Source organism: Bos grunniens, chromosome 12 (genome assembly GCF_055505025.1).
Source record: "Bos grunniens cultivar Pamir isolate PY7600 chromosome 12, Bosgru_T2T1.0, whole genome shotgun sequence".
Taxonomy (NCBI): Eukaryota; Metazoa; Chordata; class Mammalia; order Artiodactyla; family Bovidae; genus Bos; species Bos grunniens.
In genome coordinates, this window is record NC_141176.1 from 20,638,596 (window position 1) to 20,665,610 (window position 27,015).

At 43.6% G+C, this 27,015-nt stretch overlaps 1 protein-coding gene across 18 annotated transcripts in view; it reads left to right on the plus strand.

Moving 5' to 3' along the window:
• The first annotated feature begins 6,998 nt into the window (after positions 1 to 6,998).
• Positions 6,999 to 27,015, plus strand: part of RNASEH2B (ribonuclease H2 subunit B) — a 74,979-nt gene continuing 54,962 nt past the window's right edge. For all 18 annotated transcript variants that reach the window (XR_015137992.1, XR_015137990.1, XR_015137991.1 and 15 more), the window contains exon 1: positions 6,999 to 7,125. Coding sequence is in view for 8 of the 18 variants with exons in the window: in XM_086329162.1 (XP_086185288.1) it covers positions 7,062 to 7,125 (64 nt within the window). In the remaining 10 variants the exon portion in view is untranslated. The remainder of the gene's footprint in view (positions 7,126 to 27,015) is intronic.

A 27,015-nucleotide genomic window follows, 5' to 3' on the forward strand; every position in this document is an offset into this window, starting at 1 on the left:
GAGCGTTGGGCTCTGGCTGGCTGACCTGGGGAGGGTCTAAGGGCACAGGGATCCACTCTGGCTCTGGTGCTATGAGAAGACAGGGCAGTTCTACCATTGGTGTCTCCTCTACAAGGAGGGGAAGCTGGGAGAGGATGAAGCAGTAATTGCAAAGAAGTAGCAGTCACTCATTTCGGCTAGGAGAGGAGGTGTTCAGGATTTTGCAGGTCACCCAGTGACCTGTTTTTGTCTTTGCTTCCCCCAAATCGTGAAGCGGCCTTACTCTCTCATTTTATCGTGGTCTCAGGGCAGCCTTGTCTGAGGCTGGTATGGTCCTGGGAGAGTCACGGGACCCAGGGGGGCCAGCTTCTGAATGTCTGAGGCTGCTGTTCTTTCTCTCTCAATAGCTTTAGTCATTCTTGTTCTATAACTGGCAGATCTCAGTTTTATATGTGGGTATTTGCATATAAGATATGCAGCCTTTTGCAACAAGTACGATCCTGTTGGGTTGAATAAGAGAGTGAATATAAGAGGAAATATTATCCCCAGAAAGAACAGCTCAGTACTACTCTTTGGTCTCCCATCTAAACAGTTGGCCCTTTTGAGAACTGGTGCCCTTCTCCTCCCCATCTTTTGCTTGGGTACCACATTGCCTTCCTTGTTATCCCTAGATGAATGTTTGGCAACAGGACAAAAACACAGCAACAATCCTTTCTCAGGATAAAAGTGATGATAAACTAGGATTTTCACTCTCATTTTGTTTTGAAAGAAGAATTCTCATAAGTGTTTAATAATTTATAAGAGGAAAAGAATTTTGTTTCATTATCAGTTCAGACTCTGTGTTCTGATCATTACTAACCATTGCTAGAGGTCACTGGACTCTGAACTGTCTTTAAAAAAATTTTTTTTCCCCAGTTCTTTTTTTTTCTTCCACTAGAAAACAAACATTTCTTATTTCTGGTATTTAGAAGAGTTTTTTTTTGTTTCCCTACTCAGAGGTATTAATGTTGCTGTTCCCTTCTTACTCCTTGGAGAATGACCTGTTGGTCTCTTTGTGTGTCAGTATAACTAGTACAAAAATTAATTTATGGAATATTTTATGATATACTAAATATAATCACATTGTTCTTGCTTATAATACTTAGGAATGCCACACTGACTTTTACCATAACTGCCTATCTACCCACATGCATGTCTACTCAGAAAATATTTGTGGGGCATATGCTATGTGCCCATACAGCTTTGTTCCAGGCATTGGGACACTAAGGAAGGAGAGAGGGGAGGCCAAGAGTCCAATGTCTGGGTTGGAATTCCTGCTCTGCCACTGCTGGGTAATTAGTTGACCTCGTTAAAGTTTACATTCTTTCTCTGTAAAATGTGGGGATCACACTGCTACTTCCCCTTAAGACCACTGGGAGGACTGAAAGAATCAGTTACATGTTCACTGCCATGCTTGTCACAGTTAGTATTCGGTAAAAGTCATCTCCCTCTCTCTCTCTCTCTCTTTTTTTTTTTTTTGAGGATAAATCGTTGAATTATTAGATGCTGTCCTTCTTCAAGGAACTGACTGAAAGTCAGGCTCACTCCCTTGTAAGGGGGCATCTCACTCATTCATGGGGAGGGTGTTTGGAGAGAGGAAGAGGAGTCCTAATGAGAAGTGAGCCTGATGGGTGAGGGTCCAGGCTAAGTGGAGAGTGAGAGAAAAGGCAGAGTTGAGAGCTTAGTCCATAGTTGTGTGTGTGTGTGTGTGTGTGTGTGTGTTAGTCACTCAGTCATGTCCGACTCTTTGTGACCCCATAGCCTGCTAGGCTCCTCTGTCCATGGGATTTTCCAGGCAAGAATATTGGAGTGGGTTGCCATTTCCTTCTCCAGGGGATCTTCCCAACCCAGGGATTGAACCTGGGTCTCCTGCATTGCAGACAGACTCTTTACCATCTGAGCCACCAGGGAAGATTTAGTCCATAGTTGAGAGCAGCTCAGTTCCAACATGAGGGACACAGTGTCAAGTGCTGACAGAGAGCAGTTTCTTAGGACCTGCCAGACCGTGGTCAAGGTGGGGAGGGAGGGAAGCAGTGGAAACTGACAGGAGGGGCATGTGAGGACCAGATCTCATGGGCCATGTGTTCCAAGCTTAGGACCTTAGACTTTACCCTGAGGACAGTAGGCATCTGGAACCCATCTGGAACATCACCACTTCCAAGAAGGTTGTTGTTCCGTCACCCAGTTGTGTCAGACTCTTCACCACCCCATGGGCTGCAGCACACCAGGCCTCCCTGGTGTCCCTCACCGTCTCCTGAGTTTGCCCAAGTTCATGCCCTTTGCATCCAACCATCTCATCTTCTGACGCCCTCTTCTTCTCCTGCCCTCAGTCTTTCCCAGCATCAGGGTCTTTTCTAATGAGTCATCTCTTCACATCAGGAGGCCAAAGTAGCGGAGCTTCAGCTTCAGCATCAATCCTTCCAATGATTGGCATGTGAATGTGAAGTCACTCAGTCATATCCGACTCTTTGTGGCCCAATGGACTCTAGCCTAGCAGGCTCCTCTGTCCATAGAATTTTCCAGGCAAGAGTACTGGAGTGGGTTGCCATTCCCTTCTCCCTTCTTCCTTGAGGATCTTCCCAACCCAGAGATCGAACCCGGGTCTCCCACATGTGGGCAGACACTTTACCATCTGAGCCACCTCAGAATAATCCAATGATTATTCAGGGTTTATTTCCTTTAGGATTGACTGGTTTGATCTTGCTGTCCAAGACAGCAAGGGTTCCAAGAAGGTACTTAACTAATTTTTTAATGGATAAAGGAAATTGCATAGAGATGTTTGTTTCAGCACATTAAAAAAAAGAAAGTTTTCAAACTTGGACCTACAATGAATTATACTCTGATTCACAGGACATAGTGACAGTCATCCACATGCCCCTCCAACCCCTCTTTTGATATTTCTTGCCTTCTCATTCCTTATCCCATTCTTTTGCCGTTTAAAGACACCCATTTCTTTCTTGTGTGTTTGGTATGTGGCCTTAAATATGCATGTATCCTTCTAAAAGATATGTTGTTTTATGTATTTTTAATTTACCGATATCTTTTTTCTGCCCTAAATCTTTTCCTACTTCTTTTTTTCCCTCTTGATATAAAGCATCCATGTTGCCATGTGTACATTAGTTCACCATGTATACCTCTAGTTCATTGCTGGGCTCAGTGGGTAAAGAATCTGCTTGCAGTGCAGGAGACTCAGGTTTGGTCCCTGGGTCAGGAAGATCTCCTGGAGGAGGGCATGGCAACCCACTCTGGTATTCTTGCCTGGAGACTCCCATGGATAGAGGAGCCTGGTGGACTATAGTCTATGGGGTTGCAAAGAGTTGGACACGACTAAAGTGATTGAGCACACACTCCCACTGCATAGTCCATATATAGTATACATTATAGCATTGTTCAGAATAACAATTTGAAATAACCTAAATATTGCAGGTTAAGGAATGGGTCAGTAACCATGGTACATTAGCACTGTGAAATAGCCTGTCTCCAATGATGGTTCTGGATGCCATGGGAAAGGTATTTATGGCAATGTTAAGGAGAAAAGCAGACAAAAATAGTTTTGTACTGTCCTTATTGCCAATTCAGACTCAAATTGAAGAAAGTAGGGAAAACCACTAGACCATTCAGGTATGACCTAAATCAAATCCCTTATGATTATACAGTGGAAGTGAGAAATAGATTTAAGGGACTAGATCTGATAGATAGAGTGCCTGATGAACTATGGACGGAGGTTCATGACATTGTACAGGAGACACGGATCAAGACCATCCCCATGGAAAAGAAATGCAAAAAAGCAAAATGGCTGTCTGGGGAGGCCTTATAAATAGCTGTGAACAGAAGAGAAGCGAAAAGCAAAGGAGCAAAGGAAAGATATAAGCATCTGAATGCAGAGTTCCAAAGAATAGCAAGAAGAGATAAGAAAGCCTTCTTCAGCAACCAATGCAAAGAAATAGAGGAAAACAACAGAATGGGAAAGACTAGAGATCTCTTCAAGAAAATTAGAGATACCAAGGGAACATTTCATGCAAAGATGGGCTCGATAAAGGACAGAAATGGTATGGACCTAACAGAAGCAGAAGATATTAAGAAGAGGTGGCAAGAATACACAGAAGAACTGTACAAAAAAGATCTTCACAACCCAGATAATCATGATGGTGTGATCACTCACCTAGAGCCAGACATCCTGGAATGTGAAGTCAAGTGGGCCTTAGAAAGCATCACTACGAACAAAACTAGTGGAGGTGATGGAATTCCAGTTGAGCTATTTCAAATCCTGAAAGATGATGCGTGAAAGTGCTGCACTCAATATGCCAGCAAATTTGAGAAACTCAGCAGTGGCCACAGGACTGGAAAAGGTTTTCATTCCAATCCCAAAGAAAGTCAATGCCAAGGAATGTTCAAACTACTGCACAATTGCACTCCTCTCACACTCTAGTAAAGTAATGCTCAAAATTCTCCAAGCCAGGCTTCAGCAATATGTGAACCATGAACTTCCAGATGTTCAAGCTGGTTTTAGAAAAGGCAAAGGTACTAGAGATCAAATTGCCAACATCCGCTGGATCATGGAAAAAGCAAGAGAGTTCCAGAAAAACATCTATTTCTGCTTTATTGACTATGCCAAAGCCTTTGACTGTGTGGATCACAATAAACTGTGGAAAATTCTGAAAGAGATGGGAATACCAGACCACTTGACCTGCCTCTTGAGAAACCTATAAGCAGGTCAGGAAGCAACAGTTAGAACTGGACATGGAACAACAGACTGGTTCCAAATAGGAAAAGAAGGACGTCAAGGCTATATATTGTCACCCTGCTTATTTAACTTATATGCAGAGTACATCATGAGAAATGCTGGGCTGAAAGAAGCACAAGCTGGAATCAAGATTGCCGGGAGAAATATCAATAACCTCAGATATGCAGATGACACCACCCTTATGGCAGAAAGTGAAGAGGAACTAAAAAGCCTCTTGATGAAAGTGAAAGTGGAGAGTGAAAAAGTTGGCTTAAAGCTCAACATTCAGAAAACAAAGATCATGGCATCTGGTCCCATCACTTCATGAGACATAGATGGGGAAACAGTGGAAGACATTGTTTTTTGGGGCTCCTAAATCACTGCAGATGGTGACTGCAGCCATCAAATTAAGAGACGCTTACTCCTTGGAAGAAAAGTTATGACCAACCTAGATAGCATATTGAAAAGCAGAGACATTACTTTGCCAACGAAGGTCCATCTGGTCAAGGCTATGGTTTTTCCTGTGGTCATGTATGGATGTGAGAGTTGGACTGTGAAGAAAGCTGAGCGCCAAAGAATTGATGCTTTTGAACTGTGGTGTTGGAGAAGACTCTTGAGAGTCCCTTGGACTGCAAGGAGATCCAACCAGTCCATTCTAAAAGAAATCAGCCCTGGGTGTTCTTTGGAAGGAATGATGCTAAAGCTGAAAATCCAGTACTCTGGCCACCTCATGCAAAGAGTTGACTCATTGGAAAAGACTCTGATGCTGGGAGGGATTGGGGGCAGGAGGAGAAGGGGACGACAGAGGATGAGATGGCTGGATGGCATCACCGACTGGATGGACATGAGTTTTGAGTGAACTCTGAGAGTTGGTGATGGACAGGGAGGCCTGGTGTGCTGTGGTTCATGGGGTCGCAAAGAGTCTGACACGACTGAGCAACTGAACTAAACTGAACTGACTGTGAAAACAACCACATAAAAACACATATTCAAACAGCCAACGGCTGGGAAGGATCAGAGAAAGATGAAGATAGCTCGAGAGCAGTGCCGCTCTGCTGCCTGCCCCAGAGCTGGCCTCCGGGTGCCCCTGCTCTACCAGAAAGGCTTCCTCTCTGCCAGGTGTTTCTTGCAGTCACCTTCAGTCGCATTTGTCTGCCCTGGTGGGAAGTAGGATAGAAACAGAGAATCTTTTCAGAAGGCCGAGATGATCTAGTGCTGCAGCATTTAACTGTCTTCAAGATTAAACAAAAAACCTTAAATGCCTTAAGAGCTTTGCATATTACTCTTTCATTTGTGCAAAGAGTGAGACACAGGAACTTGTTTGTGAATGGAAAAGTTCTGGAAGAGCAGACAAGACACTGATAACAGTAATTACCCCGGCGGAGGGGGACTGGGGATCTGGGGAAGCAGGGTGTCAAACTTATTCTTAAGTATGAGATACACACTTGGTACCTTTTCTAAAACCGTGTACGATTAAAATTTTATTTTTGAGAAGTTTAAATACGTAAATATCATGACTCTGACTTTGTAAACATCGCTTTTTAAAAATCTTGACTTTAACTCGTTACAAATCAACGTCTTCCAAAACAACAAATGTACATTTTGGGCCTCAAACTGTGCCCCTCTTTGGAGTAATGAGGACTAACCACAATTTGAGGTCTGCTTTGCATGCATTTTGTCATGAATCACAAAGCACACCAGATTCTGGCATTAATTCCAACGCAGATGCAAGCGCTATCCAGAAACGTTGACGGGGAACAGCGGCAGGAGAATTCGGGTGTGACGGTTCTTGTCCTCAGAACGGATTTGCGCCAGGCTTTGCGCGCTGCAAGGTGTGCGCGCGTCCGCCAGCCTACTGGGGCGGCGAGCGTCAAGCCTCCCGGTGCCCCACGGCCCAGGGACCCGGCCTCCCCGCGATCTCCCCAGGGCTGCGCCCCGCCGCACGCGCGGAAGGCCACTGGGAGCGTGGACTCCGAGCCTCGGGGCCCAGGCGACCCCGCCCCCGGGCCGCGTCACTGGGCGCCGCGGGTGAGCAGCTACCATTGGCCGAGCCGCGGAGGGGGGAGAGGCAGCGACCCTTCCCCGCCGGCGGGCGACGAGCCAGGGGGCCGGCAGCCTGGGCCCGGCGCTCAATTTAAACTCTGAAATCGGGGCCGCTGGCGGACTCCGGAAACGAAACCACGTACGCCTGGCCGGCCCCGCGCCCCAGGCCCCGCCGCATTCCCGGAATCGACTCTTCTCCCGCCATTTGCTACCCGCCTTTCGCCGAGCCCGCGCTCCGAGGGCTGAGGCCCACGGCGGCCGGGAGCGGACGAGCGGCATGGCGCGCGGCGCGGACGGCGGGGACGGGGCTCGCGTCTGGCAGCACGTGTTCCTGCTCCCAGGTAACCACGCCGGCCCTGGGGCGGCGGCGGCGCGCGCGCGCGCGCGCGGCCCTGGCTCCTGCCCTGGGCGGCCCCGCCCGAGAGCGCGCTAGGCGGGTTCTCGGCGACAGGGCGCGCCCCCTCTGGCCCGCGGTCCCTCGCGCGCGGGCGAGTCCTGACTGTTGCCGAGTCAGCGCCGAGTATAGGGGCCGCCGACCCTGGCCCTGCCCCCGCGGCCGCGCGTGGGGGACCCGAGTGTCGCCCGGAATACATGGTTCCTCCTCTTGGTCACAGTGCCCTCGGTTGAGCTTTTTTTTTTTTTTTTTTAAACCTGAGCCGGAAGCGCAAAAGCAGACCGAGTTGATTTTCCCGGTTCGGGTTCTTTGTGGGTCGGGTGGCCTGGAGGGAGCGGCGCAGGCTTGGGGAGGGCGGCGCGGGTTCAGGACCTGGGGGCCAGCCGCGAGGCCTGGAGGTGTCTGCTCTTGGGGTGTAATTTGGTATCTCCTAGTCGACAGTTGGCTTAGCGTCTGAGCCTTACTAGATGGGAACCTAGAATCCAATAGGTCCGCATTGACCTGAAGGCGGTACTGTCTTAACACTTACCCTGCACTGGGACATGCCTTGATTTGTGAGGCTGCATGGTGGCGGGGGATTCAGGCAGGTAGCTAAGGATTGGAGCCAGCCTTGTCAGCCTCTCCAGGATGGTGACCACATCCAGGCCTGCAGGGGCTAGGGATGGTGGACATCAGTTGGCACCTATGATGGCATGAAGTGGCAGAATAAATGGAGTTTGGGACCAGGGAGTGCAAGCCAGAAAGTTTTGGCCTTTTCATAGGAGGATACATTGATTTGATGGCATAATTGAATATCGGAAAGCCCATTGTTCTCTGTATCTAATTTTGAGATGTAGCTCAGCAAATGCAGTATTTTTGCAGTAAATGAGACTCTGATGTCAGGTGTAGTTGCCCAGTAATTTGGATTTTCATGTGTGCTTAGTTGCTCAGTCGTGCCCGACTCTGTGATCCCTTGGACTATAGCCCGCTAGGCTCCTCTGTCCATGGCGTTTTCCAGGCAAGAATACTAGAGTGGGTAATCATTTCCTTCTCCAGGGAATCTTCCTCACCCAGGGATGAAACCTGAATCTCTTATGTCTCCTACATTGGAGGCCGATTCTTTACCCTCTGAGCCATCAGGGAAGATTTTTATGATGGATATTGAAAATTATTACAGGATAATCTGTCAAGGGTATTTTGTGTGTGTTTAACTTTTCTTCTCTTTGTAAAGAAGTATAACATACATATTGTTGTCCCTTTATAAATAAATATAACATATATATTGTTGTTTAATCACTTGGTCATGGCCGGTCCGACTCTTTGTGAACCCATGAACTGTAGCTGGCCAGGCTCCTCTGTCCATGGGATTTCCCAGACAAAAATACTGGAGTGGGTTGCCATTTCCTCCTCTAAGGGATCTTCCTGACCCAGACCCAGATCATACCTGCCTCTCCTGCACTGGCAGGCAGATTCTTTACTGCTGAGCCACCTGGGAAGCCCATATACATATAGTAAAGTGTAAAACGTTTAAGTGTGCAAGTCAGTGAGCTTTTCATATGTATACACCCCTGTCACCATTCCACATATCAAGACCTAGATCTTACCCTGTGAGCTCCTCTTGCCTGTTCTAGATGACCTCAGTAACCTCCATGCTGACCTCTGTCACCAGATATTTGTTCTGCCTGTTTGGTCAAGCATGTGATTCTTAATCCCTTGCATCTTTTACTCAGCGTTACATCTGTGAGGCTCATCCGTAGTCTGTAGCTGTGGTCAGGTTTGTTGGTTCATTCGTGTTTTCCTCGCTGTGTCTATTTTATTGTATGCATAGTCATATTACTGCTGAGAATGGATATTCAAATTATTTTTTCCTGGTTGTAACTATTACGAGTTGCTGCTGCTGCTGCTAAGTCACTTAAGTCGTGTCTGACTCTGTGCGCCCCCAGAGACGGCAGCCCACCAGGCTCCTCCATCCCTGGGATTCTCCAGGCAAGAACACTGGAGTGAGTTGCCATTTCCCTCTCCAATGCATGAAAGTGAGAAGTGAAAGTGAAGTCGCTCAGTCGTGTCCGACTCTTTGCGACCCCATGGACTGCAGCCTACCGGGCTCCTCCGTCCCTGGGATTCTCCAGACAAGAACACTGGAGTGGGTTGCCATTGCCTGCTCCGTATTACGAGTTAGACTTCTACAAACACATTTATGAGGCTTTAAGTAGCTGGATGTGGTCACTTCTCTGTGGTGCAAACCCAGGAGTGGAATTGCTGGCCCTGGATATTGTGTATTTAGCTTTGGTAGACATTGCTCAACAGTTTTCCAAAGTGATTGTACCGATTTATTCCCCCAACTGTATGAGAGTTCCCGTTGCTCCACACCCTCACTGGAGGTTTGTAGTTTGTGTAAGGCAAATTAATGCAAAATTCAGGGTTTTCATAGAGTCTAGTAAATAGTAAAGGGATGCCTGATACATGCTTTACAGTAGAAAATTTCTCTTCTCACTGTTAACATGTTATCTCAATGAGATTTTAATGGTGGGAACTCTAATCATTCAGAGTACATAAAAATAATTCAGATATACATAATTGCTGAGAATAATTTGAGTTTCTTGTTCTATTTAATAAGTATTGAAATTTTCATTCTTAAATATGTTTGTATCCTCATAGTATTAAAATCTTTAAGATAATTAAATATTGATTGCATCCCTGAAATTCATAGGTTCAATATGTCTGCTTTCGGACCACAAGAATTTCAGTCCAGTTCCTGTTCAAAGCTGGGACTTACTGTGACCTTCAAACTCATTGGAGGAGGCTGAGCCAGCTGTTAAGAAACTGTTGAACAGTGTGGTCAGGCAGGCTGGCTCTGTAACACTTAGAACTTGATCTTCTAGTGCCTGTAATTCTTCTAACTGGCCTTTACTGCCACCTGTAGGCTCTGGAAGTTACAGATGCTGGTGGTGTGATCGTTACCTCTGTGCAACTGTGCTTCTCAAACTTGGGGGCATCAGTCACCTGGGGGACTGAACCCTGGAGAGTCTCGGACTCAGTAGGTCTGGGGGCAGAATGCGCATTTCTAACAAGTTACCCAGTGATGCCAATGCTGCTGGTCAGAGGTTCCACTAGGAACCACTGTAGGAGGCCAGCCGTAGGGAGTGGATTGGGAGATAGACACAGCCAGCCTCAGGTTTAGCTGTCTTTATCTTTATGGTGAGTCAGAATTTCCACAGTCACGGGAGTACGTGTAAGTACAGGTTATGAGTCTTCACACACTTCTTGTTTTTCTCCAGTAGATGGAAAGTCCGCCCCAGTAAGTTATGCATTTGAGCGGAGGAGAACCATACCTACCATTGTTGGTTGGTTGGTCGCTAAGTCACATTCGACTCTGTGACCCCCACGGACTGTAGCCTGCCAGGCTCCTCTGTCCATAGGGTTTTCCAGGCAAGAATACTGGAGCGGGTTGCCTTTCCCTTCTCCAGGGGACCTTCCTGACCCAGGGATCAAACCCATGGCTCCTACCGCATCTCTGCATTGCAGGTGGATTCTTTACCGCTGAGTCAGCGGGGAAGCCCATACCCTGCCATACGGCTGTAAGATATCCTTATATCTGAAAGGATACAGTAAAGGACATATTAAAAAGTACTAGTTAGGTCTCTCTGCTGCTAGTTTTCAGTTTGTCTGAGAAGTCCAGTATCCCAGAAAAACAAGAGCTGAAACTTGGAAGGGATACTTGTGAGGTAGTCAGATGTGGGGCCTTGATTTTTATAGGTCAGTGGTGACAGAACGGCCTCCTGTTTCAGCAAGGTAAGCGTTTCTTGCAGTTTGGGTTGGTCTTCAACATTTCTCCCACACGGCCTGGAACACTAGCTGGTTTCCACTTTTAGTTGCTATAAGAGACCGTGAACATCTCTACTTTTTGGAATAAGGTAGAAGTTTCCATCTCTCTTTGCTGCCCTAAAAGTAAATGTTTTAAGTTATATTTTTAATATTTTTCTCTAGTCCAAGTTTTGTATGCTTGTCGGTCCTAATAAGTTGGATTGGATGCCAGCAGGAATGGATTCAGTGAATGCAGAAGAGAGGACTGGGTGGACTGCTCCTGTGGATAAACTCTGTTACTTAGCCATCCCCAAGGAAACATGAAAGGGTTGGGAAACCCTAACGTTACATGAGGGGAAAAGAAAGTACAGAAATGATCTCAGGGATCTCAGAGATTACGCTGAAATCATGCCTTAGTCAGCCGCTGCCTGATTGGAGAGTTTCCAGACTACCAGTTCAGATGGTGAAAAATCTGCCTATAATGTGGGAGACCTGGGTTTGATCTTTGAGCCAGGAAGATCCCCTGGAGAACGGAATGGCAACCCACTCCAGTATTCTTCCCTGGAAAATCCTATGGACAGAGGAGCCTGGCAGGCTACAGTCCATGGGGTTATAAAGAGTCAGACGTGACTGAGCGACTAACACTTTCACTTTCAGGTCAGACTGGACCTTAGATAACATCTTCAGCTGTAGACAAATTTTGCAATAAAGTTATTTCCCTTTACTTTATGGAAATACACGTTTTAAAGTATTTTAGGTATTTGGTATTTTTCCCCCACAGATCGCATCAGCAATGCCAGCTTTTGGAGGGTAGATGACGGAGTGCTGTCTGGGAGATTATTCCAGGCCTGCCTGCCTTAGACATTCCAAGTACAGAAACGACCCTTGCTTGTGAGGCGCCGTGTTAATCACGCATAGTAATATCAGATTCATCTCTCCAGAAGAAACACAAAAATAGATTTGTATGACTGCAAGCTTTAGAGCTATATTCTAATTAATGGATTAAAAAAGAAATTAAATTAAAAAGGAAAAACGAATTTCCTATAATAATAATGAAGAAAATTTATATTAATCTTACGTTTGATTAGAGACTCATAGCTTTTTTTTAATAGGCCCACAAGAAACACCTCTTGTTTGAAAAGTAGAAGTTTAATGTGGCAAAGAAAGAATTACTGTAGACCCAAATGACTTTTCAATGACCCTAAAAAAAATAAAAAGTTTTTTCCTCTTTTTACCTAAAGGCATATGGTTAGCCTCGGAAGAATGTAAGCAGTTTATTTTGTTCTTTGTCAACACCATTTGCATGTATGTATGTCTGTGCTTAGAATTGCACCTTGTGGGCTGAAAGCTTCTCTACTTCCAGAAGAGCTTGATCACCTGGGGGTAACCTGTGTTAAGTTGGCCAGAGACAGGGAACCTGGCGGGTTCACGTGCTGACTTTCGACAACTTCGAATCATTCAGCTCAGGTTCCTGGAAGATGTGTCATTTACTGACTAGTAAGGCCGATGGCCGTGAGGGAGTCTCTGAGTTTTCCAGCAGGGTGTGTTTAACATTTTCCACACAAATCCTCAATCTGGTTTTGACTTTATGAAACGTTTTTGGAGTTAACCCGGCTGACCTTTCTCAGATGACCGCTCACTGAACATGCTCCCCTTGCTCTCTGAGCACGTTCTGGAGTGAATGGACTCAATCAGTTGCCAGTCAGTATAATCCAGCAGTTTCCAGAGCTTGATCCGGTCCTGCAACAATTGTTCCAAAAGGCCTTGGATGTTTGTAAGTCAGGACTCAAGACTCCCACATATTTATCCTCCAGGGCAGAAAAGAATTCATAAAAGGAAAGTAAGACATGCTCATGATTTTTTTTTTCACTTGAATAGCAGAATAGGGACTGCTTGGTTCCCCCCTATGCTCTGAGCATTAACCATGATGTTTTCAGAAACAAACAGCTCATCAACGTTCTCAAAAGCCTGGCTATAATAAAAACACAGCTAAAAGTAGATGTACACTATTTATGAGCTCTGTGTCCTTGGAAAAACTGCTCGTTGTAAAGCCTCCATTTCCTCATCTCTGCAGTGGGGAGAATAGTACTGGTCTCACGGGGTTGTTGTCTGTTGACTTGAATTAAATGTCAGTTCCCTCTTGCACCCCAAGCTGGGATGCAGACCTGGGACAGAGGAGGCATGCAATGAACATTTGCTGAAAGAACAAAGGTCTTTCATTCTATTTCTCCCCACAGCCTTTGTCTTTGCTCATACTGTCCTTTTTCTTCCCTTTCTACTTCCATCCAAATTCTACCCTTTATTCAAGGCTTGGTTCACCTTTGTCTTCCCTGAAGCTAAGCCATTTGTATGTATCACAAAATGAATTCCAGTGTTCTTTTTTCTATCTCTGCCTTGATTTCCCTATTTACTCTTACTATGTGTTTATTGGATTCCTCAGTGAAATACTTAACACTCTTTTGGGGTTACACAGCTTCTCTTTCTTTGAGTGCCCATGATTTGTGCCTGCCTGGACCCCTACACACTCTTTTTCACATGCTTTGCTTAGCAAAGAAACGTTGAAGAAATCTTATCTCTTTAACCCAGCGCAGGTGTCACCTCCTGCAGGAAGCCTGCCTTCTGGGCCTCTCCCACCACCTGCACGTTTTCATCGTGGTTGCTCAGTTCGTTGTCACTTATATATGAGTATGTGTTGGGTGCCCAGTGTGTGCCTGTAGCTGGGGAGGATCCAGGCACTTTCTCCCCGGTGGCCCCATTAGTTCCTCAGTGGTAGGCTCGCCTCTGAAAGCACATATGCCACCACACCCTTCCAGCCTTTTTTGTTCTGAGGTCCTTTATATGAACCTTTAAAATACCTTTAAAAGGAAGGACCTTTCTGTTCTAGGTGTGACTGTTTGCTGAAGTGGAGTGAGCCCTCTGGTGAAAGGCTCTGACCCACTCTGAGCCCGTTTTCTGCCTCCTGAGCCTGCAAGGATCCGGGCCACTGAAGGCTCTCCAGCCAGAGTCGATCCCCCTGTGAAGGCCTGATGTCCCTGAAGCTTTTGACAGGGCTCTCTGCCGTCTCCAGCTGCTCATTTAACCTCGGTTTTGACCATTTAACTCTTTGTTTAACCACATTGTTCTCCAGTGTTTTTTTTTCCAATAACATTTTTTAAGTTAGGACGGTACATAGCCAGTGTAGAAATTTTACTAATGCAGAAAAATATACAGTAAAAGGGGATTTGTCCATCATCCAGCCACTCAAAAATAACAATTTTAGGAATATTTTTTCTAACCTTTTTGTGTTGTTGGTGTCAGAATAAATCCCAGTAGTATTTTTTTCCCCTCATTTTTCTATTCCTGCTTTTCTTTCACTGTTTACTCTTATTTGCTAGAACAGTGACTAAAACACTCAGGGACATTGAGGTTACACAAGAGTACTCTGTGGCTCTGTGTACGATACTTCTCCATAGCATTAGGGAAAGATGGCTAGACTGATTTAATGCAGAGCTGTGTGTGTGCTGAGTCACTTCAGTCGTGTCCGACTCTTTGCGACTCTATGGACTGTAGCCTGCCAGGCTCCTCTGTCCATGGGATTCTCCAGGCAAGAATACTGAAGTGGGTTGCCATTCTCTTCTCCACGGCATCTTCTAGGGGGCCAAATTTTTTTCTCCTTTTTTTTTGAGAAAGAAAGAAACTCAGTGACATGAATAAGCTGACGAAGAGAATCTGTAGGTCATACTTTGAGCATTGAAGAGGCTTATGACGAGTTTATTTATACTGTAAGAAATCAACCAAATAAGAATTGTCCCTTTGCAGAGTAGGCAGTACATATTAGGAATGGATTATCTTTACGAGTGGACAAAGACAGAAAATTCAGTCAGATGCCAGAAGGGTGAAGATAAATTCATAGACCCGTAGTGAACATATGGCCAGGCTAGGATGTTTTGCAAGATTTCAAAGACTTCCATTTTAAAGACTTCATTTGAGCTTGAATTTTTGAAGACAAGTGTGGTTTCCTGCAAACGACCCTGGTGTGTTTGCCATAAGTAGGATGCTTGTTTGAATGGACCATGGGTCTACCTTAGTCTGGAAATTACTCTTTCTTTAGTGTGGGACCAACGCATCCTGATGGTGTGTTAGAAAACCTGACTTATGCTTCTTCAGGACTTCCTTAGCAGGGCCACGTGTGCTTGGCAAGGGCCGGCTGTGTGGGGCGGGGTGGTGGAGAGCTCTGAGACCTCGGGAGTAGGGCGTCCCAGCACCCGGAGGTCCAGGCTGTCTGCCTCTCTCAGCGTTCACTTCGTCTTCTTAAACCAACTTCCTCCAGTCTGTATGAAACAGGCTGCACGCACCCTGCACCCAGGCCTCAAACCTCCTGGTGTCGGCTGGCAGAAGCTGCCCCCTTCTCTTAGCTGTCTGTCTTCAAGACAGCCTTGTGACCGGTTCCCTGTGACTGCTTGTAACCCAGCCTCCACCCGCTGTGAGTTGTACCTGAGGAGCTGTGAGCTCCACGAGCAGCGCAGGTGGGAGAGGAGGACCACAGAGGGTGCTGAGGGTGTCCCCTTTGTCTGGAAGAAGGAAAAAGTGCAGGGCGGATGGCCCAAGAGCCAGCCCCTGCCTTCACTCAGCAGTGAGACCCAGCTCCAGCCAGGAGCCTCAGCACACGTGACCTGGCCTGTCCTGGTAATTGGTGGTCTTTGAATGGCATAGAGATACGGCAGTGCCTGCGTGCTCAGTCACTTTAGTTGTATCCAACTCTCCTTGCTTTGCCAAGGTTTATATCATTTTTAGGAAACTCATCTGCTAGGCCCCTATCTTCCGTCTCTTACACTGATGTAATACACACTGGTATATGTTATTGTATTTGACCCTCACAGCAACCATGGGAAGTAGTCCACAGAGGCTTTCCCCATTTTAAAGACTTCAAAAAGTCAAGTAATCTGCCCAACACTCAGTAGGAGTTAAGGGGCAGAGACCGCCAGCTCTCCCAAGTCCTCCAGGCCCCCTGCTCTGTGCAAGGCCACTCTGCCTGCAGCTGATGGTCCTCTCCCCGATGGGGGCGGTGGGAGGGCCAGGCTGAGTGCCCTCTGTTGTCAGTGTGGTGACCAGGAGCCAGACTCACCTCCTTTCCATGAACCAGTGCTGTTACTGGACATCCCAGCCAAGTCTCTCCTTTCTACCTCTCCAGGATTCTCTGCGTCCCACGTATTTCAGGGCCTCGGCTCCATCTCCTTACGTTGCTGACCTTTGTGGCTTTGAATGGCTCTAAACCTGGAGTTTTGCATTGGTTTCTTTAATGCACAAGCCATTCCTAGAAACATGGCCACTGATAGATCAGCCTTAAAAGAAAAGAGATTGTATCTCCTATGGTCTTGGCTCAGGAGGTTTTGGCACTTCTATTTTTTTTTTCAAAACTTCAAAATGAAAAGATATTCTTAGAGGAACCCATTACTAGGAAATTGTTTCCCTAGTCCATGCCACTCCAGCTTTTCCTGGTTTGCCTCCTATAGTGTTTGAGCAAGCAGAGAGCTTCAAAGCAGGGAAAATGACCCAGATCTCTTTGATAATAGTGCTGACATCTTGGGAAGGATTACTGAAATTAGCATTCCTGGAAGCGGGCAAGTAGCTTGAAAACTGTGCTGATTTGTCTTGCATGCCTTATTCTTGTGTCCTAGCAAAGCCTTCCCAAGGAGATATCTCTGGCTATCAGGCAGAAGGAACCAGCGGATCTGAGTATATTCTGATGGCTGGAGTCTAAAGAAAACGAACTGAGACCTATTTTAGAGCACAGCATTACATGAGCATGAGAGTGATAATCTTTTTTTTTTTTTTCCCCTGCTGGATCTTCTTAAGAAACCTGAATAGCCTTGATATGGTATCTAAAAACAAAATGAGTGGCGCTTTGATGTCTGTTCCCTCTTCTCCGTGTAACAGTGGGTGTGTGTTGCTCAGTGCTTATCTGCTATGTGCCAAAAATCAGACAGGGTCAGGAACAAATGCCCATGGGTTCCAAGTCATGAGGACACTTGGCAAAAAGGTGGTTCTTCTCTTTTCCCCTGTTTCGTGTCTTTGAATGATATGAAGAAGCTTGTCTTAACCAAGAGAGGGATAAGAAAGAGCTGCCAGGTTTAAAAACTAGTTGATAAATATCTGCAGATGAAAAATAATGTTCCATTTTGGCTTGTGTAATACTTTACAAGTAACCTTTCAAAATTACTGAATGGTTTTATTACAGATTAAATATTTAGAGAGGAACATAACCATGTAACTGAAAAATACCTTGATTTGATACATTGAATTATTTTATATTTCGTATTTACTGTTATCTACTGAATTTGCTTTCACTTATTTAAAGCAATGTCAGTTACCTCTTGTAAATATTGAACTTTTGTTTTCTTCCTAATGAACATGTTTTATCATGTACTGTTCTTTTCTTACCCTCTAAAATCACCATCTACACATATTCATTAAAAATTACTGAATGGTTAAGTCTGTGCTTTTGATTATGTGCTGTACACTAATTTTTAAGCATTAAAATGTCATAGATAATTGGGGGCAGGGCTGTATACAGCTGTGCATAGGATATTATAATAGGAAGATCAGTTTCTTTTTTTTTTTTTTTTTTTTTACCAAACTTCACTTAACTGTTTTTATCACCAGATGTTTCTTGTATCTCACGATAGATTTCTCTCATCCTTCTTTTATATATTTTTTGATCCTGTCTTTTTCTCTTTCTCCTTTTCCTTAGCTCCCCCTCCTTCCTCTTCCTTTTGCTTCACCCCTGGCATTGTGAGGTACATGCTGGCTTGGAGTGAGGGCAGCTGATTCAGCAAGAAGACTCTAAGAAGGACAGGATAGGGATTTGAGGTGTTAGTGTCACAGGAGAGCAGTTATACCAATTATCACAATAAGATAATTATTGTGCTTCAGAGCTTCCGTCTCATTTCCTGAGTTAAGAAGGATGAGTCTTCAGATTAAGAGTTTCTCTAAAGCATCATAGTTTAAAAATTTTGTTGCCTGATTTAAATATTGGCTCTCTGTATAGCTGAATAGCTCTATGATTTTGTACAGGTTTCTTAACTTCTGTCAAATTTTTCATTAAAAAATTGGAAGTTAAAATTGTACCTACCTCATGGAGGTATTGTAAAAGGCAATGGCACCCCACTTCAGTACCTTGCCTGGAAAATCCCATGGATGGAGGAGCCTGGTAGGCTGCAGTCCATGGGGTTGCTAAGAGTCAGACGCGACTGAGCGACTTCACTTTCACTTTTCACTTTCATGCATTGGAGAAGGAAATGGCAACCCACTCCAGTGTTCTTGCCTGGAGAATCCCAGGGACGGTGGAGCCTGGTGGGCTGCCGTCTATGGGGTCGAACAGAGTTGGACACGACTGAAGCGACTTAGCAGTAGCAGCATGGAAGTATATTATGTATATGTATATGTGCGTATGCATATCTGCGTGCTCAGTTGCTTCAGTCGTGTCCGATTCTTTGTGACCCTGTGGACTGTAGCCCGCCAGGCTCCTCTGTCCATGAGATTCTCCAGGCAAGAATACTGGAGTGGGTTGCCATGCCCTCCTCCAGGGGATCTTCCTGACCCAGGGATTGAAATTGCATCTCCTACAGCTCCTGCATTGCAGGCAGATTCTTTACTGCTGAGCCACCAGGGAAGCCCATGTTATTAAGGATGTTGTTTGGTATAAATGCTGCATACAAATGAGCTATTATTTTACACTTACTGTACACAGTTGTCTCTGTGTCATTGTATGTTTTCTTTAAAGTTCACATGTCAGGAAAGTAGTAATCAGAGTTCCCTTTTTGTTGAGGGGTTTAGATCGGGATGGTAAACAGATGGAAGGTTTGCTGGTAGAGTGGATGGTGACCAGTGAGACATAACGGAGAAGGCAATGGCACCCCACTCCAGTACTCTTGCCTGGAAAATCCCATGGATGGAGGACCCTGGTGGGCCGCAGTCCATGGGGTCGCTAAGAGTTGGACACGACTGATCGACTTCACTTTCACTTTTCATTTTCATGCATTGGAGAAGGAAATGGCAACCCACTCCAGTGTTCTCGCCTGGAGAATCCCAAGGACGGGGGAGCCTGGTGGGCTGCCATCTATGGGGTTGCACAGAGTTGGACATGACTGAAGCGACTTAGCAGCAGCAGTGAGACATAGAATTGGATCTTTACAGAGAAGACGGAGACCATAAGGAAACTATGTGGAATTGGTTAGACATAAGAAACTTAAGTGGCAGGGCTTGAGATAATGGGGAAGTTTAAGATATTATTGAACCTGAAGTGGCACAAAAGACTCAGTACCTGCTTCTGATTTGTCTGAATTTTTTGTTTTTGTGAAAACTGTTTTAGCCAGCATGGCTTATGATGTCACCTCTTATGTAAGAGAAAACAGTCAAAAAAAGAAAGAGTAAAGCTTGCTTTTTAAAAAATATAATGTGAAGTCTTATTTTACTCAGCATAGTTTTAGAAGGTGTTTCACATGAGTAAATATTCCATATAAATGAAGTTTGGCTCATTAAATTTAAAAAGTTTCTTTTATCATTTCTTACTGATAAATTTTTCTAAAAATCAAACAACACATTCATGTAACATTTATCAAGCACATTGCATGTGCCAGAAACTGCTGAGTGTTTAATATATGTTATCCTATTTTTTGCACATAAAATTCTTTGCGTTCTGGTTTCTTGAATATGTTTTTGTTGTTTAGTTGCTAAGTTGTGTCCAACTCTTTTGCGACCCCACATACTGTAGTCCTCTGTCCGTGGAGTTCTCCAGGCAAAAATACTGGAGTGGATTGCCATTTCCTTCTCCAGGGGATCACCCCCACCCAGGGACTGAACCCGCATCTCCTGTGTCTCCTGCATTTGCAGACAGATTCTTTACCACTGAACCAGCAGCGAAGACCATACAGGCATAATTTTATTGTGTTTTGCTTTCTGTGCTTTGCAGTTACTGCATTTCTTTTCTTTTCTTTTTTAATTAACAGTTTGTGGCAACTCTGCTTTGGGTAAGTCTATTAGCACCATTTTTCCAACAACATTTGTTCAGTTCATGCCTCTGTGTCACATTTGTAATTCTTAGAGTGTTTCAAGGAGAAGGCGATGGCGCCCCACTCCAGTGCTCTCGTCTGGAAAATCCCATGGATGGGGGAGCCTGGTGGGCTGCAGTCCATGGGGTCGCTGGGAGTAGGACACGACTGAGCTACTTCACTTTCACTTTCACTTTCATGCATTGGAGAAGGAAATGGCAACCCACTCCAGTGTTCTTGCCTGGAGAATCCCAGGGATGGGGGAGCCCGGTGGGCTGCCGTCTATGGGGTTGCACAGAGTCGGACACAACTGAAGCGACTTAGCAGCAGCAGCAGCAGCAGAGTATTTCAAACTTTTTCATTATTGTTGTATTTGTTAATGTTGAGCAGTGATCTTTGATATTACTATTGCAAAAAGATTATGACTGAAAGAGCAAATGATAGCTTTTTAGCAATAAAATATTTTTAAATTATACTTTTTTAGGCATAATGCTATTATACACTTAATAGACATAACTTTAATGTGCACTGGGAAACCAAAAAATTTGTGTGACTCACTTAATTGCAATATTCACTTTATTACAGTGGTCTAGAACTGAAGCCACAATATCTCTAAGATATTCCTCTACTGGTACTAATTTAGCCTCCTCTTAGAAAGCTAATTGTTAGGCCCTTTGGTCAGTTCTGTGCTTGGATTTTTGACTTTTATATTTTGACCTGAATATTTCTAGCACACTCTTAATGTTTCCACAGAGTTAAGAGCAAGGAAACCGGTTCTTAGTTGAGTGCTTATTGCATGTTCTAGGCACTTTCACATTTAGTTAAGCCTAACAAAAACCTATAAAATAATTATTGTGCCCATTTTGTAAATGAAATAAGTGAGGTACAAGAGATTGAATATCTTGCCCAAGGCTGCACTGCTGAGTAAGAAGAGGAGCTGGGAATAGATTATGGATCTGTCTGACTTAAGACATGATTAAAGAAATAGATATCAATTAAAAATAGTTTATAGAGGAAAACCCTTCTTTACACTCCTTCTACTTTTCTGATTCTTTCCGACTATTCTAAAAGCAGATTTTTTTTCTTCCTTAATTAATTTAGCTGTCTTTCAGCTGTGCTGAAGGTACACACAAAAGTTAAAGGAAAAAACGGAGATTTCAAGCTTGATAGGTGAGGGACTAGCCCATGGGATGACCCAGGATTTTCCTAATTTAAATGAAAATTTTTAAACTCTGTATCTTTGACAAAACCTTTAGTTTAGAGTCACAAGTAACTTTGTGTGCTTCAGGCACACACACAAAATTATCAACTAAGCATTGAAGCAATATGAGTTGTTTTTTCATACCAAGCCTTCACAATCTGATGGTGGTAGATCCATCCCTCCTTAAAAGCAGTGAAAACATTGGCAGAGATGGCCAAAATCAGCTATTTCAGAACTCTTGAAATTTGCCAAAGGCTTCCAACAATCTGAGGAGTATTTATTTAAGAAAAACTGCTGAATCTCATTGAGCAGGGTTTGTGGCGTTGCAACTTGAACTGCTCCCATCTCTCTTTGCTCAGGTCTGCAGTAACCTTGAAAACCAGCAGGCTTGCAGCCACTGGATGGGCAGGGCTTGCTGGGGCGCCTCAAAAAAAAAAAAAAAGGCCATTCCGAAAGCATTGTCCCTATTTGACCTGTTGTCCAGCTCCCTGGAAAAGCCCTGTTTCATTGTTGTCACTTGACCTGACTGGAGCTCAGAACTTGATCTGCAGGAAAACCCTGTCCTCAGGGCCTTTGTCAAAAACAATCAGTGGCAACTGATACTCAGCTGCTGAGGGGTCAGTAGCAGTTGTGGAAATAAGAACCTGACCCAAAACTTAAAAGGAAGATATGAGAATAAAATCTCCATAAAAGACTTTGAAAAGCTGTTAGTATAGCCACTTCAGCTGTCCTTGCCCATCAGCAGAGACTCTTGCAGGCGGTAAATGTATTAAACATTCCTATTAAAAAGGTGGAGAGGGAGGAACGTGATCCAACTGTGTGCTCTCTACAGGTCACACACTTGAGAGTCAAAGACACAAACAGGTTGAAAGTAAATGGACAAAAAAGATATACCATGTAAATGGTAATCAACAGAGAACTGAAGTGGCTGTACTAATAGATGATACAGACTTTAAAGTGTTGTTATTGGACAGAAAGAGGGATGCATTATAATGATAATTAGGAAGCTATAACAGTTATAAACGTATGACCTAGTGACAAAGCCCCAAAATGCACGAACCAAAAACTGGCAGAATTGAAGGGTGATATGGAAATTTGAACAGTAATAGTGGGAGATTTCAATCACCCATTTCAATATGGACAAAACAACTAAGCGGAAGATCATTGAGGAAGTAGAAGACTTGGCCAGCTCTATAAACCAGTAAGACCTAAGAGACATCTATAGAATGCTCATTCAACAACATTCTCCAGAACAGACCATATTCGAGACCATAAAACAAACCTCAATAAATTTCAAAGGACTGAAATTGTACAACGTGTGCTCTCTAAAGATAGTGATGTAACATAGGCAATTAATAGAAGAAAATGTGGGGGATTCACAAATATGTGGAAATTTTAAGTTTGCATGCTTCTAAATAATCAGTGAATCAAGGGAGAAATTACAAAGGAAACTAGAAAGTACTTTGAAATGAAAGAAAATGAAGCACAGTGACGTAGGAATGCAAGTAAAGCAGTGTTCAGAGCAAAATATTTAGCTGTACATGCCTATATTAAAAAAGAAGAAAGATGTCAAGTCAGTAACCTAATCTTTCATCCCAAGAAACTAGAAAAAGAAGAACAAACTGACACCCAAGCAATCAGTTCAGTTCAGTCGCTCAGTCATGTCTGACTCTTTGTGACCCCATGAATCGCAGCACGCCAGGCCTCCCTGTCCATCACCAACTCCCGGAGTTCACTCAGACTCATGTCCATCGAGTCGGTGATGCCATCCAGCCATCCTCCGTCGTCCCCTTCTCCTCCTGCCCTCAATCTTTCTCAGCATCAGGGTCTTTTCAAATGAGTCAGCTCTTCACATCAGGTGGCCAAAGTAATAGAGGGGAAGAAATAAAGATTAGAGAAAAATGACACACACACAAAAAAAAATCAATGAAAACAAAAGTGGCCCTTTTGAAAAGACCAGCAAAATTTTGCAAATCTTTAGCTAGACTGACCAAGAAAAAGAAAATTAAAATTACTGTGTATCAGTAAAATCAGGAATGAAAGCCAGTGCACCATTACTGATCTTATAGAAATAAAAAAAGGAACATAAGGGAATACTGTGAACAACCAACAAAGTAAATAATTTAGATGAAATAGATAAATTCCTAGAAAAGCATAAACTACAAAAATGGACTCAAGAAGTAATAGACAATTTGAACAAACCTGTAGCCGATAAAGGGCTTCCCAGCTAGTACTAGTGGTAAAGAATCACCTGCCGGTGCAGAAGATGCAAGTGACGTGGGTTCCATCCCTGAGTCGGGAAGATCCCCTGGAATGAGAAATGGCAACCCACTCCACTGTTCTTGCCTGGAGAATCCCATGGACAGAGGAGCCTGGCGGGCTGCAGTCCATGGGGTCACAAAGAGTCCGACACAACTGAGCGGCTGAGCACACGGAGCAGGTAAAGGGGCTTCCCAGGTGGCGCTAATGGTAGAGAATCCACCTGCCAATGCAGACATGGCAGAGAGACGATGTAATTGCTGGGTCGGGAAGATCTGCTGGGGGCGGGCATGGCAACCCACTCCTGTGTTCTTGCCTGGAGAATCCCATGGACAGAGGAGCCTCGTGGGCTATGGTCCATAAGGTCACCAAAAGTTGGACATGACTAAAGTGACATTACACACACACACACATACACACATAGCAGGTAAAGAGATTAGTAAATTAAAACCATTCCATAGAAAAAACCCCAGTCCCAGAGTGCTTCACTGGTAAAACCTAAGCACTGAACAAATTAATACCAACTCTTTACAAGGTTTTCTCCAAAATTGGTAAAGAGAGACTACTTCTCAATTTACTCTGTGAGGCCAATATTACCCTCATACCAAAACCTGACAAAGATGTCATAAGAAAACTACAGACTATCCCTTATGAACATAGATGCAAAAATTCTCAAAAAGTTACAAATGAAATCCAGGAGTGTGTAAAAAGGATTATGCGTCATGACCAAGTAGGATTTGTCCTAGGAATATAGGGTTGGTTCAACATACCAAAATCACTTAATGTAATATACTATTTCAGGAAAAAAAAAAAAAAGGCCCCAAACCACATAATCATCTCAGTAGCCATAGGGAAGATATTCAAGAAAATACTCTTTTCATGATTACAAACACTCAAAAAATTAGGAATAGGAAACTTTCTCAGTCTGTTGAAGGGCATCCATAAAAAATCCCCACAGCTAACATATTTCATATTTTTTATGTATTGAAGTAAAGATATTTTAGATACATTGGGTTAAATGTATTGCTGAAAATTTATTTTATGTATTTTTAATGTGGCTTCTAGAGAATTTTTAATTGCATTTGTGGCTCATATTTAACGGATGCATTTTATTTGTGTTTGACCGTGCAGTTCTGGACACGGGGCCTCTCAGATCTGAGTCCTACCCTCTGCCCTGTAGGACAGGATTATGAGACACAGGGCAGAGGCTTGAGGGACTCGGGTGAAGAAGCCGCAGACAGGAAGATGAAGGGGCGTCTGAAATGCAGTTTTTCTCTGCGGGGTTGTTTCATTCACGGCTCTATCCTCAGTGCCTTGGATAGTCAAATTGGTAATAGAATGGTTTCAATAAGAGGGTAATATTTATTACTAAATGGTTATTTAGTCAGCATCTGATCTTTGCTGTAGGTACCTAAAATCTAGAAAATGAGAATAGTGCAGTTTAGTGAGCACAGACATGGCGTTTGATAAGCATCCAGCCATGAGGTGAGTGTACAGATGCCTTGGAGGACTAAGGGAAACTAGACAGTGGGAGCTGCCCTTTAACAAAATCTTTGGTGTTGCCAGGTGTTTTGATAGTACAAGGCAAAATCTTTGCCTAATAATTTTTTTTTAAGTATTTAGGGAGATTATATCTGATGTAAAATTAACTGATTTCCAAATATTGGCACCTAATTCAATTTTTTTTAATGTGTATATCAAACAAAACCTGCCTATACACTGGATTTGGCCCCAAAGCCAACGGAATGTCTGACTGGTAAAGTGAATATATACTTCCTTTGAACTCTTAGGCATCAAAGCAAGGGACTCAACCGGTGCTACACACAGGAAGCCTTCCTTCGCAGACCTCCTTAGCTGTGTTATATCCTGTCATAAGACCTCATAGTCCATGTATTTCTTCTTCTCAGCAGTCGTTACATTTGTAGTCTACATTTGTGTGATTGTTTGATTCAAGATATGTCTCTTCCATAGGACATCCAAACACTCCCCATGGGCAGGACCTGGGTCTTTTTACTAACCAGTAATTAACAAATAAATGAATAAATTGAACAGGAGAGATGAATTTTGAAATGCATTCTGTATTTTAGTTAAAGAGTATAGCATCTTACTTGGAATTCTGTGTTGAAAGATTACATCCAGTAAGTTGTTTTGTTAGCTCTAGATGAGAAAAGATGACTTTTTCCCCCATTACACAGACATTTCACTGTTATCTACATTAATATATCTTAAAGCATATTTCAGAGAACTCTGGCATTTGCAGCAGAACACATTAATGTCAGTATTTATTTGTACTTAGTAATTCCAGAGTTCTTATAGTCTGACATGTTAGGCTATAGCTAATCCTCTGGACTTACTGCTCTTCCTGGGAAAAATAGAAACACTGCTTCCCTTGAATGGTTATTAAAAATATCTTTTTTAGATTTTGGATATTTGTAAAGTTTGATTATTTTAAGCTCTAGGAGGGAAAGGGAAAGGTGGAGAACTGGCAGGCATCACTAGAAGCAAAGTTTTCAATTGAAAAACAGAAAGAAACAAGAATCAATAATAATCTGCCAAGTTAAAGTTGAAATATTTACTGTCATACCAAAATAAAATAAAGTTTGTCTTGCTGAAAAAGAGAGGTCACCTTTTCTCTGCCTTAAGACAGAATGAAGAAATGTGAGCTGGGGAAGTGAGTAACAGCAGGCAGGAGGGGGAAGGAGAGGAGACCACGACCTGCTGTAGTCTCCTGGAAACGTTGTTAACAGTGCTAACCCTTATCCTTTACGTTTTTGTAAGCTGCAGAAAAGAAAGCCTTAAAGATTTCTTAAAATCGAATCTGTATGATTCCGTTTACATAGCATTCTCAAAATGACAGCATTTTCGAGATGGAGAACGGATTAGCGGTTGCCCAGGATTAGAGGTAGGGCAAACGGTTCTATCAGTTTTTGCTCTGTGTATCTTAAAGCTCTCTGTGTGTGTAACTGTGAACATCTGGGTATCCTCCTGATCCTTCTTCCATCATTATGAAACGGCCTCCTTTATCCCTGGCCATATCTTTTGTCTGTTATTAACAGAGCCATTGCATCTCTTCTTTAATTAGTTTAGCATGATAACCATACTCATTCTTCTTTCTTTTAATCAACATGTGTCTCTCTGTATAAAATGTGTTTCTTATAGGGAGCATACAATTTTATCTTACTTGTTTGTCTAGTCTGACAGTTTCTGCCCTTTCAATGGAATGTTCACCCCATTTACCTTGAATGTGATCATCCATGTGCTTGGGTTTGAGTCTGTCATTTTGCTATTTGTTTTCGTTTCGTCTGTTCTTTGTGCTGCTTTAACTCCCTTTCTGCCTTCTTTTGAATTCAGTGCTGTTTATGATTCTGTTTCATCTCCATTGTTGTCTTTTTAGTGGTAGCATTTTTTTGTTTTGTAGTTTTTACTGGCGCTTTTGGGTTTATTGTCCACATATTTAAATGATTACATCTACCTTCAAGTGATGTAACACCACCCCACATATAGTACAAGAAACGTACAATGGTGTGTTTTCATTTCTCCCTATTGTTGTCGTATATTTCATTTA